General features: G+C 35.4%; 1 protein-coding gene across 1 annotated transcript in view; it reads left to right on the forward strand.

The window, feature by feature from the left end:
* ADAMTS19 (ADAM metallopeptidase with thrombospondin type 1 motif 19) overlaps nucleotides 1-16,067 on the forward strand; it is a gene marked incomplete at its 5' end in the record, with an annotated part of 150,682 nt that overhangs the window by 96,530 nt on the left and 38,085 nt on the right. The window contains 6 exons of the mRNA XM_037373887.1: nucleotides 1,130-1,231; nucleotides 3,973-4,103; nucleotides 5,650-5,819; nucleotides 8,908-9,035; nucleotides 11,101-11,221; nucleotides 13,306-13,386. Of these exons, the coding sequence (XP_037229784.1) occupies nucleotides 1,130-1,231; nucleotides 3,973-4,103; nucleotides 5,650-5,819; nucleotides 8,908-9,035; nucleotides 11,101-11,221; nucleotides 13,306-13,386 (733 nt within the window). The remainder of the gene's footprint in view (nucleotides 1-1,129; nucleotides 1,232-3,972; nucleotides 4,104-5,649; nucleotides 5,820-8,907; nucleotides 9,036-11,100; nucleotides 11,222-13,305; nucleotides 13,387-16,067) is intronic.

Consider the following 16,067-nt stretch of genomic DNA (forward strand, 5'->3'; position numbering starts at 1 on the left):
ACTGTACATATTTAGGGGAGGGTAGCAGTCTGCACATGTAATGACATTCAGGCCACAGTTGAGCCCCACATGCTGTCTGTTCACTTCACCCTGTTTACCAGTAAAGGGGGAACAAGGCAGCAAGGAGAGTGGTCATGACTGAAAACTATGGGAGAAGGAGGACTTTTGAGAGGAAAAAAGGGAAAGCTATGAAGGAAATCTGGGGAAATGTCAACCAGAATACTTCAGGGCTGTACTTTCTTTTGTAGGTAAAACTGTCTTGTTCTGATGCTTAAGAGGGACACAATAAGTAGCTTTTCTTTCCATCGCTAAAATTCACTACTGACTAGTACCCCTCTCACCTCCCTTTTCATCTTTGCAGCAAAAATATTTCATCCTGATTTGTAAGTTTACTTTGTGTGACCTTTGTGCTATTTTGAGCTATTTCTAGAGGAGTTAATGGATTCTAGAGGAATTAAGAATCATTGGAAGAGCATAAAATAGCAGCAGTCATGAGGATGGTATGGATAAGAAGGATTTGGAAGTCCTAGGGAAGCCTCAGAGTTTCTTACAAACTCATTTTTAGACAACTTCTGTGAACATGGTTCTATGTAGCTGCCCAAAGGCTCATTATTCCCTGTGTATAGATATGGACTTACTTTAGAACCTTGGGTTTTGCTGCTAGTGACAGTGCTATTTTTTCTCATTTTCACATAAAATAAATGAGCACTAAATACAAGATGTGAAAATATGAATTAATTTTAAAAGCAGTTCCCAGAAAGCTCACACCTCTTCCAGTCTCTGGGGGAGTTTGTATCTGCACAGTGGCCATTTCACATCATGGGGCAAAGTTGTTCCTATGTGCTTTGTCAGATCTGCTGTATGCAAAGACCATAACCCCCAGGGTTAGACTTACAAGGATCTTCTCCTCTCTGTCAACACAACAGCTTGACTTGTTCCATGTGTTCATGATTAGCAAAAGTCTAAGCAGAATCTGCCCACTTTGGTTTTTTTTTTCACGTTTAACCTGTCTTTAAATTTACTTCAGTACCATCAAACTGGCAACTTTATGACAACATTAGTGGATTGCAAGCAAAAAGTAATTTTGCAGAGCAGAGATTATGTCCTTAACCTTGTGTTTGGTTTTCAGCATGTCATTTGCACTGGGTTGTGGTGTAAGGTGGAAAGTGAGAAGGAATGCAAAACTAAACTGGATCCACCAATGGATGGAACAGACTGTGACACTGGAAAGGTATGTTTCTGGTGGAAAAGCAATATAAATTACGTCAAACACCTAACAGTTAAGGAAACAAGCTGAATACACCTTTCATTTGTTTAAAGTTCCTGCTTACCTCAATTATGATAAAAATCATACATATATCATTGAATGTATTATATGTTATATAATATAGATATGATTTAAAAGTAATAAAACCATAAACCCAGTATTTTTTTAAAATTTTTAGCCAAAGCCACAGGTGTTTTGATGCATGCACTGTTTTATTTCAAATAAATTTGTTCTGGTTTATGAATGGAATGCCATTGTTGTACTGCTTACTGTAAACAGGAACATAAGCTTTCAAAGATATAAAGTTCTCAGCTGTGATTCAAGATTTAGAAATAGCCTCAGCGAAGGAATTGGTACAGATTTGTGATAAAACTTTTCAGGATAAGCTTTGTAAAGAAATATTTATAGTGTCAATGCATATGAAAGAGTGATAAATGTCGTTAAGAGTATGGCATCAAGACAAATTAGATGGTCACCCAAAGTCAGACTTAAATTAAATGTCCTTCAGAAGCTTTACTGTGTGGATAATCTCTGTCATGTCTGTATATAACTGTAAATGAAGATAAATAACCTCAAATAAATAACAGAGCAGTAGCATACATATATCTTGGGATTTTCATGATATTGTGCTGACAGCAGTCTCCCACAGAAGTGATTTGCTCTTTGAATCACATTACATTCACTAGGACTGCTATCATCCCCCTAAAAAGGTAAACAAATCAATCAACGGAGTAAGATAAGATGTTCAGAATGTATCATTTTACATGCTAATGGAAAACCAGGCTTTGTCCATTTTAATCTCTAAAATAATGACAATTGCTGTAATCTTTTGATTCTGATAAATGTGTGTAGTTGATATTCTGTCTTAAGTCAATGCCTGGAAAGTCAGGGTGATGCCTTTTGTTCAATGTCACCATCTTTATGTTGAGAGTGGCATGCCCATGGCATGGAGTCAGACAGAAGAACTTCTTAGTAAGACTACCTAGAATTTTTCATTGTGAAACCATCGCCATCATGAACTGGGCACCCAAAGTTAGTGTGCATTTTGTGTATTAATGACTGGCTTGCAAAAGATAATAAAACTAAGCAGACATCACTGAAACATATCAGAGGATTCAAAGTGATTATTATTCTTGTTTACTTTGTTTTCTGTACAAGATGAGCTTCAGATTACACAAATCACTGGCTTTGTGTTATTTTAATGATATTGTGGAGATGGTCTATTGTCTTGTGCTCCTGTTAGGATCTTAGGAAGTGATGCAAATTTTATTTGCATGGCCTGTCCAACTTGAATGTTTTTTTAAATCAAGCATCTCTCAGACTCATTACATAAGGCAGGTGCTATTTCTACAGAAACATCCATTTTGCTGTTATATCTGAAGGAATATCTTTAAGTAAATATGAGCATCTTTGGTGTGAAACATCCAAAAGTATTACAAAATTTCTGGTTTCTGATTGCAAATCAAATATAATGATGGAGCCATCCTATGCAAAGACTTTTCAAAGGTGGTACAATTATGCCATCATTGTAATGCCATGATTTAAGAGGAAAATTAAGATCAACTGATCAGCAAAGACCAGTTTGAAACCGTAAGTGAAGTTTAATATCACCAGACAAAGATTTAGCACAGATACTACAATTAATGTAATTGTATACTGAAAGTGGCAAAGGTCTTTACTGACTGCATTAGTGATGTGCTTTGTTTTGCTCAAAATATGAACCTTCTTTATGAGGTTTATCCATTGATAACAGTAATTACCAATAATTCAGAGTGTAAAGAGAAATGGATTAAATTTCTGATGTTAATGACATTAAGTATTCATTGTCTACTTGTAGTCTTATTGCTTTGCAATTGCTGAAATTCCATAATACATGGGACAGATATTCAGCTGGTATAAGCTGATAAGTATTAGTTTCTGCAGAGTTATGATTTGTACCAACTATGGGTATAGTCTACAGAGCGTAACAATAGTGATTGGCTAGTTTTTGAGTGAGAAATTGCAGTTGTCCTGGGAAACTATATATGCATACAAGATTGAGGTTATTATTATTATTGAAATAAATGCCAGAAGTTCTCTTGACTTTCTTAACACTAGGTTATTGAGGCTTCCATTCTTTCTGAATACAAGTTGTGAATAAAATCCCATTTTCTCTATCTCTTGTAATATATCCTTCTATTGAAATTGTCACTGGATAATCACTGACAGTACAGTTCCTGCTAGTTATGTGAGAACTGTAATAGTGAACCAAACAAGTCCTGAGAATGGCCCTGAACACTCTGCTGTGATCATCTGTACAGTTCAGCTGGAAGATGGTCCCTCCAGCTGGTTTGGGCCAGACCCAAAAGTGCTCTCCTAGGCTGTGCCTAGGCTCAAATGAAGGGGACAGCGTGGTCTGGGGTACCATTTCCAGCAGGCTATTCCAGTAGATGTCCTGTATTGGGAATGAATTTGTGCTTGAGCTTGTGGGCAAGAGTTGCACATGCTCCTTGACCACTGAGCCAGAAAAAGGTCTCTAGCTGTTGTATTTACTAGGATAGAAAAAAAAAAACCTCTGGGGAACAGTAGGAAAAAATACTTCTGACTCATATGAAAACTATGTGTTGAACAAAATGTTTATATTGTGCTTCCCGTGTGCTTGTGGAGCAGTGAATTGTTTTACATATGCCTTGATTTATTTACCTAAGAGCTGAATTTTCACCTAGTGGTGTAAGGCTGGAGAGTGTATCAATCGGACCTCTTTTGCGGAGCATATGGAAGGGGAGTGGAGCACGTGGAGCACTTGTAGCCGTACTTGCAACACTGGAATCAGCAGTCGACAGCGCAAATGCCCTGGGTAAAAACAAGTTCCAGTTGCCATTGCTGGTCGTCAGAATTTCTGGACAGAATTTAAATCTTATGAGTACAGAAACCTATTAAGATATAGTTGTCCTATACATAAGCAACAATTTTTATGAATATTGAAAAACACTTAGGAGAATAGGTATTTCAGGGTTTTTTATTGCATGATAACATGTTTTCCTCTCTTCTGCTTCTGTCAAAAGCTTAGATAATATTAATGGGAGAATACAACTTTCTTTTTAAGCTTCACAAATTAAATTTGCAATTTTTGACTTGCAGAATGTCAGTGTGTAATTCTAGTCTTTCAAATTTTTGCTGGAGAGAATTGTCTTCTGTTTTATTTGGAGAACCAAGGAACTGCAACTTTTACAGAGACCTTTCTGCCAGTTTCACAGACATTCAGATAGAGTATCTGGAAAACTACAGATTCTATATGTTGTGGAAACAAAACCTTGTGCCATTGGGGATAAAGGGAGTTTTACCATCGACTTGAAACAGAGTCTGTTTCACCATATCTCAGATGTCAGCTAAAATATGCTTTTGTTTTAATTACTCAGTACCCTATCTCTCTTTCATGGGTCATTTATACACCAATAGAAAATGAACAAATAGTCAGAGAAGTGGGAACAGAGTAGAGCTCTGTAATGAAGACAAGTGTAGAGAAGACTAGACTAGACCAGAGTAGGGGAGGGGAGGGGAGGGGAGGGGAGGGCAGCGCAGGGCAGAGTAGATGATATAGGAAAACAATAGAACAAAAGGAGGAAAAGAAGAAAGATGAAAGAATGTAACAGATTTGGGGCAAAAAGTGGTGGCAGGAAGGACAGAGGGATTAAAAAAAGAGAAGTTTGCAGAAATAAATGTGAGGAGAACTCAGATATGGCTGTATAGAAGCATGGTAGTTTAACAGAAGCCTTGAATATTCAGAATGCTTACATATTTCCTGCCATCTAAACGTGACTTCCAGCTGTATGCCTAGAATTTCTAGAATTCAGTGATGTCTTAATTTCAGTTTCATTTATTCATTTTTCCAGGCAGGTTTCCAAATAGTTAGCTCTAGTTTCTGCAGTGAACTGTTCTTTTGCAATTGTTCATTAGGCCCTACAAGCACAACTGGAGTGACTAAAACCAAACAAAGCTTATTGTCTGAACTTCCCAACACCACACTTGTAAAAAAGGAGAGGTAGAAATCTGCAGGTGGTATTTTCTTTCAGTAGCATCTTTGGCTTAGTCCAGCTAGAGGAAAACACAACTGCAGTTGAGGTTCTCCTTCCTGAACGCTCCTAGTAGTTCTAGTGCTTCTTTGGGTCCAAGTGTAAATTATGGTTTAACACCCATGACACTTCATATGTAATGTAACCAATACAAACAGAAGACAAGCATGTTTTGTTCTGTGACTTATCTTTTTTGTGGGTGATTTCTTAATGTGTCAACAAAAATTCTGCTATTTAAATTGAATTTGTGTATAGTGTAAATAAACTATGCTGTAAGTTTGACAAAACATTGCCAACAATAAAGTATGATATTTGTGCCATCTTTTCTAGTTCAAGCCTTGAAGGAGAGTGTCATGGTCCCACGATGCAGTATAAAGTATGTGAAAATCCTTCTTGTCCTGCTGGCATGCCTGCCTTCAGGGACTGGCAGTGCCAGGCTTTCAGTGTCAGATCTTCGTATCAGAAGCACGTGCACCAGTGGCATGCTGTCATCAATGATGGTAAGTACAAACCATCTCTCAGCTTCTTATCATCTGCTCATATGGCTTATGGCTTGTTGGTATTGCTGTTGATTAAGGAAGATATGATAAAAACTAAAGCAAACAAACAAAAAAACCCAAAGCCCGATATTTTGGTAAGTCATTTTTATTTCATAGACAAGATCTGGTGGTATTTTCACATGGTATGGAATCTTTTATTTTATATTCCTATTGAATTTGTCCTTCTTGATATGCAATGACCACATTTGAACTGAAATTCAATATCCTTTCGATCCTGTTTAATGAGAAAATAAGTGACGCAGAAATACAACTTTCTAGAGGAATGCTACATCATTAAGTATGCATATATCGGTTATACTTCTACCTACAAAGACAAAAAGTCAATACAGATATTGTGAGCTTCTACTTTTGAGGAAGGAGAGAGCATTTTTAGCTTAACACTGAAGTATTTCACATACCAGTGTTTGATTTTGGCAGAAATCATATGTAATACATACTGCAAACTTGGGTAAGTTCTCTATAAATCCTAACAGCTACTGCATGCAAAATCCTGGCATGCTGCATGGATGCTTCAGTGTAACAAACTTGCCTAGATACCATGTTAATTAGGAATGTGCTTTAGTGGGTGTATAGCAACATCAGACTTAAGAGTATCTGCAAAGATAATATTGGTGTAATATATCAGCAACTAGAAAACAAAACATTCTACCTGAGTTCTTGCTAGGAATGTGAACAGTAGCTGTCATTCCACTGAATTTTCTTTAAATTATTATGACTTAATTTATTTAATTAAAAAAAAAAGAAAAGAAAAAATAAAACAGCAGAAGGATTTCAGTTACGAAAACAATTTAAGAAATTAACAAAATTGTAGCAACCTGTGATAAAAGAGAACCTGGGATGACACAGGAGTACTGTAAGTATGTGTTACCTCATTTTAAGTAGTTCTTTATTGCTGTTTATATTGAACTCTTGAAACAAATTATCAGAAACCATTAGAAAGCACAGATTTTAAGAAAACTATTTTGCTGAATCCTAAGAAATGTGAATTTATTGTCGAGAACATTTTTTAATATATGCCTAGCTGATCCTTTTTTTTTTCTTTTTTTTTTTTTCTTCTTCTAAGCCTTTTCTCAAGGTGCCAAAGTGAAAACTTGTGAGATTGTTTTCTTTAGGCTTGTATGTCAGCTCATTTCACAGTAAAGAGAACTCTCTCTGGCTGTTTTATAGGTGCTTATCTAGTGAATTAGTTTTGGTTTGTTTTACAAAAGTTCATTTTAGCAAGGACATGTGGTTTATATCCTAAGGGATCAAAGGTTTTCAGTCTGACTTTGAACAGTTCAGACATCTGATGGAAAATCTTGACACTTCCCTGTCCCATGTTAAGGAGTATGGCTGATTGCTTTCATATAACTTTGTTCTAAGAGATCCTGTTGTCTTAAGGTGTCCCTCAGGAGACACAAGAGTGGACATCAGCTGAAGAGTTGCAGTATTACAGAAATACATTGTTCCCAAATCCTTAATTATTTGCACTCTTAGCCTTTATTAGACACTAATTGTGCACCATGTCCAACCTAGTTGCTGTATCTGAATGCCTCTGTTGAAGTTGTCCGGTAGTGTTGAGTTACTGTCTCTTTGACTTCGGAGTCCTTAAAATAATGTTTAGGTTGTTAATCTCATATTCCTTTAAAAAGTGCTGATACATGCTTAAAGCTCCCAGGGAACACTGGAATTACTATTTAAGGACTATAACAGGAGTGCAGAGGGCACAAACTCAGGCAGAGACACATGCTTCTCAGCTGGAGATGGCTTGTGTTTGACTGGCTTCACATGTTGGCAACAGAGATCACATCTGTTTGCACCCGTCCCCTAGAGATACCCAAGAGGCTGTGTCAATTTCTAGTAAATTAAATGTGCCCAGACCAGTCCATGATGTGCAACTCAGCTGGCACAGAAGTCCTGTGTGCGTACTTTTCAACTCTTCTGCACTCTATAAAGGATGGTAACATCCAAACTGCTTTTTGGAAATGGTCCTTTGCAGATGGCAATTTACAGTCTAGACTGAGCTAGTGCTAGCTAGCACATGCAAAAAAATGTGGCATAGACTGTTGTACAATTCAGCTGTATAGACAGTAGAATTCCAGTGCCCATTAACGTTTCCTGGAACCGTTTAATTTACTAATAAAAACGCACTCCAGGAATCTAGAAGTCAGTATGAAGTCAGAGTGGCACAGATTGCATCCAAGTGAAATTGGTTTCAAGTTTAGGATTTACTTTATCCTTTCAAAAATCTGCAATAGATTTAGGAAGAAGTTTTGAGTCAGTACACTTGCAAAAAAAGACATGAAAAAATCATGTCATTTTGTACTGAGTTGACCACTGAGAGTAGCTTAAGTTTATTTTATTTCATATTGCTTTGGCAGTGGTGAAGCAAACTTCATTATTTATAAATGCTGACCATTCTGAATACATGGATACATAGCATATTAATTTTTTTATTCTCTTTTGAAATCAGAAATTATTTGCAAATGTTTTAAAAATGTAGTAGAAAACTGCCTGACCTTGGTAGAGATATTAGAAGGAATTTATTCATGTATTTCTTTTTTTTAAAAAAATGTGGACTTTGTAAATCCATATATTTTTCTTCCCAGAGTGTCTCAATTGCTTAATTTTTTTCTTTGACTTGCATAGCTAGAAAATCTGTAAAGTGTTAAGTTTCTTTTTTAACCAATATTTATGATCTGCCACCAATATAATAGAATGAAAGTATAGATTACAACCAAAATATTCAAACAGCTGTAATGTGCATATTCTTAATTGCAACAATGAACATGACATGAATACTATGTAGGCCAAGTTTATAGCACCAGTATGCTCTAGCAGGAAAAAGAACTTGAGTTTCTCAAACAGCTGAGAAAAGGATCAATTTTTTTTGTTTTTACTGTTTCTAAGATAACTTGTTACGCTAACATAGATTCATGCCACACAGATAAGCCAATAACAGTTTTAAAAATAATGTTGATAAAAATTTTGTATTTGTTAAGTGACCTTTTACCAATTTGGTGGTTTTTTCCATCAATTGCTACTACAGAAAAGCCATGTGCCTTATTCTGTTCACCGGCTGGAAAGGATCAACCCGTTCTTCTAACAGAAAAGGTGATGGATGGGACTTCTTGTGGCCAGCATGGGTTAGATATCTGTGCAGATGGTAGATGCCAGGTATGAATTACTTGTTTGGAACCTGGATACACAGGCATATGTATGCAAGTGCATACATTTGTTACACATATGTGTTATTTCTCTGATAGCATGTTGTGGTATGCGTGACCAAGATTGAATGGCTCTTTTTGTATCACATAAAAGTATTTAAAGCTAGTTCCACTCAGTGCAACACAGTATGTGAAGCAGCTGAAGGGTTAGTTTGGGGAGCGTGTATCTGTGATGATAAGGATGCTTCTAAGAAACTGGTGCAGAGTGGAAAATGGGTACGACTGAATCAGTCATCTAAGGGAAGCCTCAGCTTTCAACAGGTTGGTAAAGTTTGCCATGGGAGGTACGTATGTATGACTAATTGCGCCTTTTTCAACAGTACAAAATTTGACATCTGAATAGAGCAAAACCAAAGGAGCAGAATAACATAATTAAAGCTGAGTGTGTATGCTATTCCTGATCTTCAGAATTCATTTGGTTTATGGGCGTCCTTTTGTTGCGTTTATAGTGCCTCATACGGAAACTCCTATATAAAAATCCTACAGGGCTGGTTTTTTTCTTTGTCTTCTTCTCACTGCACACACTGAATTCAGTAGAAAAAAACAACCTTTAACACATAAACCAGCATTGCTAGATATTTTAAGATCTTCAATAAATTAACTTACAGATGTATGTATGCACTTTTATATATGCATAGCAATGCATATATGTATGTATAGCTATCCTTTCTTAAGTGACTGAATGCATGCAACAAGAGTACTCTCAGATACTTTGCTGATTTGGAGCTTTAGTTCACCATGTAGCAATTACAAGTTTAATCACAAATGTGAGATAGAGCACATTTTTCCTGAAAAAAAAGGTAGCTCATTTTATCATTCACTTTTTACAACTGACTAATAAAGACCAAACAAAGCCTTAAACCAAACTCATCTGACTGACTGAATTGTCTTATTGGCATATCAAGGGTTAGACAGATAGGTGCTAATCAGCTTTGAAGGTCTAATTTGTAAGGTCTTCCACATTTTAACTTGTCTTCATAGACAACCCACTAAGAAGAACTTCCAGGACTACAGCTGTAGAGTCAGGTACACATCTATCTTGTAGATGTGCCATTTTGGACACACAGCTTTTTGAATGCTTATACCGTAATCAGTATTTTGAAATCTGTATTGCTTTTTTAAGTAGTACAACACTAATAAAAACTTTGTGCATAAAGTGAACTAACAATCTTAATTTGCTTGGAAATGAGTGGCTCCTTGATTGACTGTGGTTTCTGTTCTTAAAGGAATCCTTTATTTTCTCTTTAACCTAGCTATAATCTTCAGTATTTATCAAACAGTGTTGAAGCTTAATTGGTTTTATTAGATGCATTTATACGGTGCACAAGATTACCCTGTGATGACTCCTCTAGGTTTTAAAAGGCTTTTCTTTCATACCAGACCAGCATATGATATTAACTGTATTCCTATTGCCAAGCCACCACTGATATTTATTAACAGAAATCTGTCTAACACAGTAATGTGGAGGTGCTTGAGTAAACCTTGTTTTAAACTGAATGCTTCTTAGCAAAACATAAATGCAATTTACATTTACGTATTCCGGACGCGTTCACATCCTATTCAGAATAAAACATCAGGTTGATGTTAAACAGCACTTTACCATTGTGGGTGTGGCAAAGAACCTCCCGAATTTTGAGTAGAAAGCAGTAGGGTTGCACACATTGCGGTCGCCGAGCAGGAGGGCATGTAGGGGGGCTGTTGCACAGTGGCTCAGAAGGGTCATAGGTCGCAGGGAGGGGTAGGAATGTGGCTGCATTCTTGGAGAGCAGCTAGTGGAGTTAGCCAACCATATGGGAAGAGTTAATGCAACAATCTACATAAAATCACAGGAAAAATTGCTATGGAATGGATCTCTGGACATGGACTAGTGCAACCCTCACTCTAGCAGGACTAGATCATGTTGCTTAGGGCATCTTGCAAAAAGGTGAGTTGCCCGCTACTAAAGACAGCTTTATGAAAAACATGGCCTGTGTCTCAACAGCTTTATTTCCTTTATTTTCAAATTTCTTTAACAGAAATTTGGCTGTGATGGCATATTAGGATCTCTGGCTCGTGAAGATCATTGTGGTGTATGCAATGGTAATGGAAAATCATGCAAAGTTATTAAAGGAGATTTTAACCATACTAGAGGAGCAGGTAAGTCTGTTTCAAATGCTGAGGAAAACAGTAGCTGTTTGATTACTTTGAGCATTGGGAACTTTAAAAAGCTATACTTCTTTAAATTATGCAGTTCCTCACAAGAAATTCAAATCTACTGGGTTTTTTTTTAAAGTAATAAGACTTGTCAGATAAGAATGCATGAGTATTTTTTAACTTATTGCAAAATCATTGAAAATTGTTTCAATTATAATATCAAGCAAATATCCAATTTATCTTCCATTAAGACAGACATTATTTCATAGAAAAGCCTGATTTAAAAAAAATCTGTGAAAGTTTCACAAAGACCTGTAAATTCTTACAGTGTTTAGATTCATTTAATGTTCTTCAAAATATATACTGAAATTGTGATTTGTTACCTAGAGTAACATCATTAAACCAAGCCAAGCAGTGGGAGAACATAAAGCTGAATATGTGAAGAAGTCTTACATCTTTTCATTATTCATTGTTTTATACTAATAATAACATATCATAACAAGCAAATAGATTTGCTGATGCAGAATGAACATGAGATTTTCAAACACTGCTGTGATATATTCTTTGAATGAGAATAATTGACTGGCTCCAGCACAACAGTGTTGACAGAATAGAGGATTGAAATCCTAATAATGTGCATCATGCATCATGTATACCTTCTCTCCCAGAAAAGTCTTTTCTTTGAAACAGCATTTGGCCAACTGTTTTCAGCATTTGTTTGCCATTACACTTTGAGTTTCTTGAGTAGAAAATGTGCAGAATTTCCAGGCACTAAGTAAATCACATAAAAATTACTGTAATTAGAAGCAGACAGTGTATCTTTGAAATATCAGGGACTTCAATGCATCATAGACTGAAGTATAGTACTTTTGAAAAAAAAAAAAAAAGTTAGGCATAGTCTTCAGATGTTTATGTCTGGCCCTTTCTTAAGCTGAGGGTAATATAGAGCAGGGATCCCAAACCACGGATAAGTCTGGAGGACTACTAGATCAAAAACTACAAAGAAGGGGGCTGCTAATAGAAATTACAATGTGTCAGTTCTCTTCTGTAGCTAATATGAATATCCACACACTTTCAAATTTACAAATTTCAAATTGACAAAAGGGTTCTTTGTCAATCTACAATATTGTAGTATTGCCCTCTAAACAACTGCATGAGTTATTTTCCTTCTCAAGAAGCTGGACTGTCAGCAATACTTGCAAAGTGTTCCTAGCTCTTAAAGAAATTAAAGATAAATAATGCTGCTTTGCAGCAGTTTAATTTTCATGTTTCAGGATTATTGAAAATGTGCTGTAAATGATCAATATTTTGTTACAGAACATTATATAGTTACATGGAATAAAAACTTAGTTTACTGTCCACTTTTTGAAGTTCACTTGGATAACCTGAAACGTGTTTTTATTTTTTTATAACATTTCTGTTTACACAGTGTTTTTCAGCTTTATTGCCTTTTCACCCCTTTTTACTCACAGCAAATTGCTCAACAGCATGTCTGAGTTTCACACTTTAAGGAAGCAATTGCAATGTAAAGCAAATAACTAAAAAGTTATTTAATCTGCAGAACTAAAGTCATTCATAACAGGGTTTGAATGTGTTAAAGCAGAAAGAGGGAGATGAGGAACAAAATATCAATATTTTTTAAAGAATACCAACCCCCCCCCCCAAAAAAAAAAAAACAAACCACAAACAATGGAAGGATGTTTGGTTTTTAGTGCCGTTATCATTTCTTTTTACACACTGAGTGAAGCTGGAATTCTTTTATGGTCATCTGGTAGTGATGATGACACTAACTACCTGGCCAGAAACAAATTCATCTCCTCCAGCCCCAACCCGCCCAGCCTTACTAGTTCTTCTGTTTTATTTTGCTAAACGCTTTTGATTCTATATCATGAGGTATATATTACACATAATGCACAGTTTCATAGCTTGTTTCAACATTTTGCAAGAACCCTCAAGCCATTACTATATAAATTGTAACTTGTTATATTTTAAAAGCGAAATAGGGAAAAAGAAATGAAAAAACATACAAGTTGGACTTTTCTACACTTCTTTTGTATTTAACTTGGGAAATCTGGTATCATATCTAGGTTATGTGGAAGCTTTGGTGATACCTGCAGGAGCAAGGAGAATCAAAGTTGTGGAAGAAAAACCAGCTCACAGTTATTTAGGTAAATGTCATATGTTTTAGTGTTCATGTCCTGTTTTGGTCATCACTGAATACTGGTAGCTGAACATGCTTTTGTGGCTAAACAAAACCCTTGAGTGGAAAAAAAAGTCTGTGAAGAAGAAACTTTGTAGAAATAACAAAATAAAAGAACAGTTATAGCAGATTTCTTCATATAAGTTTATTTTCAACTTTTATCTCATCTAATTTTGTTTTGAGAATGTTTCAAACAATGTATTTAGAAGATTTAAGAAAAAATCCACATACTTTATCTCTAACATTTTCAATTTTTCATAAGGAAGGCACTAAAGTTAAAACTAGCAAAAAGAGTTTTATGCTGAAATGTGGAATAACTTGTGCTCAGACAACAAAAATAACCACACTGACCACCATATAGCAAATCACCAACAAAGTCAACTAAAAGTTCTAAAATTAGACTAAGAAAGCAGAATTTTGTTGCATTATTTTGAATTGTCTGAATGTTTTAATGGACAAATTTAATCACAATTAATTTTGGAGGTTTTTAGTTTTTCCATCTCTAAGAAATTGTATTTCATTGAAAAAAAAAAAAAAAGTTTTCTCTTTTAATGAATTCTAAAGCTGTTGTGTAGGAGACAATAATTTGTTACTATTATTGCTACAGGTTTTTAATGATTATATGAAATATCATAATTGGTGCTGTTCCATGCACTGCTCAAGTTTAAATTGAGAGAGACTTAGTATGAGAAACACACCAATTAAATAAAAAATTCCCTGGTTGGTCACTATTAGTTCTGCTCCTAAGTAATCTCTACATTTTAAGAAACTTTTTACCTGTGTGTTCTCAGAACTTCAGCTGAGGAAATGTTGAAGATGGTGAATCGTAATTATGGCAGTTTAAGTTGTCCATGGGTGACTGTTTATCATGGGGTCTGCACCTGCCCTGTTAAGATATCACAGGAGATTTAGAGATCTGGATTATTTCATTGTTCCCCAGTAGACCATAGACATGGAAATGTAAGAGTGTTGAACTGATAACTTAGGTTTCATTGATACGTTTTCTAAATTTTGAGAGGTTTTTTCCCCTGTTTCTACTGTGTTAACATATATAGACAACATAAATACTGTTATTTTTTTATTTTTTAAATAATCCAAAAATACATAAGTGTTGGGGTTGTTTTTCAGGAAATTAATTCGTTTTTCAAGAGCAGCAAACTGAGTCATCGCTTACCTTACAAAAGGGAAAAAGAATGTAATGCTTTTAATGCTCATGAAATAATGTCAGTCGTGTTGCTGATTTTTGAAGGGTGCTAATTGGCTTTTAATTGCTTTTCACTTTAGTTTTACTTTTTTTAGCTTCATTAATGTCTCTTTGAATGAGGATCGGCAAGTATTTCACTGCAATATTTTTTTCTTAAGCCTTTATGGGGAACCAGGAACATGTCTGTTACAGTGTTCTAAATTAAAACCTGTATTATTACACTTTTTTTTCTTTTTATAACTAAAAGCAGGTATTTAAAATTTCTTCACTTATAGGACATTTATTTGGAAAGCATAAAAACCTGAATTGAAAAGGAATAACATTTTGAATAGGAACATTTTCAAACAGGAGTAACATAATGATTTTGGGGAAAGGAATTTATCTTTCATCTTAGAAAGAATATTCTCCAAAATACTGTGATTAAAAATGTGAAATGTAATACAGATTAAATTCTCTCACATTTATGATTTGTTTTCTATCTTACAGTTCTGTATGCTAATTTTATGTTGCAGAGTACTTTGCTCTGTGCATTTCTGTACTTGAAATGAGTCCATACAGGCTGAGACTATTTCTAATTTTTGCTAATTTTCATATAAACATTTCAGGATAAAGGTTTTTAAATAATATAGCTCATTATACAATTGATAGTTGTATAATTAGAGATACAGCTGTGAACACAATATAATCCAATCTACACTAAGAGCTGTGGCTTACAAAGTAGAAGCTAATTTAAAATGAGGGAAGTTTTGAACCCTATTGTATAGCACAGGTCAAATAAAGAGGGAATCGAAATAAAATACCCTTCTCCAGATTTACTTGGTAGTTGGAAAGGAGAGTCACTATGATCTGGAAACTGCGATGATGTTGCTAAAGTGATTGGTAAAACTACAGCCCACATCAGTAGCATCATTGTGAGATTGTGCTGTTGAAGGAAATCTTCAGAGGGGTTCCTCCTGAACACATCAGATAGCTGCTTATCTGAGCTGGATCAGCATATGCTGCAGTTACAGGAGCTCTGGCATCCTAAGAAAAAAGCTAAGGTATAACTTGCAACCAAATTTACTGAATTGATCAATCTGTCAAGGTCTGTCCTGTCTGTTCTCCCCTCTGGGGGAGGTAGGAGCAGGGATACAGCCAAACATTAGGTATTCCTCCCTACTGAAGTTATATAAGAAAATGTGAAAGAAATTGTGATTCTCCTTCCATCAGTAGGGTATTCAGGAGCAGGAATTATTTGTAGCAGTATGGGGAGAGGGGGAGAGTTTAATTTGATATTTCCTAAGGCATACATTTACTAACTTTAGAATTAGAATTTATTATTTTAAGAAATAATTTTGAGATTTATTTTTAAAAAAGAAACTAGCAGGGGTAACCCTGTCTGTTTATCACCATGTTGACATAAGACTTTATTCACTGTCAGTTACTTTTAAAAAAATACTATAAGA

The sequence above is a fragment of the Falco rusticolus genome, chromosome Z (genome assembly GCF_015220075.1).
Source record: "Falco rusticolus isolate bFalRus1 chromosome Z, bFalRus1.pri, whole genome shotgun sequence".
Classification (NCBI taxonomy): Eukaryota; Metazoa; Chordata; class Aves; order Falconiformes; family Falconidae; genus Falco; species Falco rusticolus.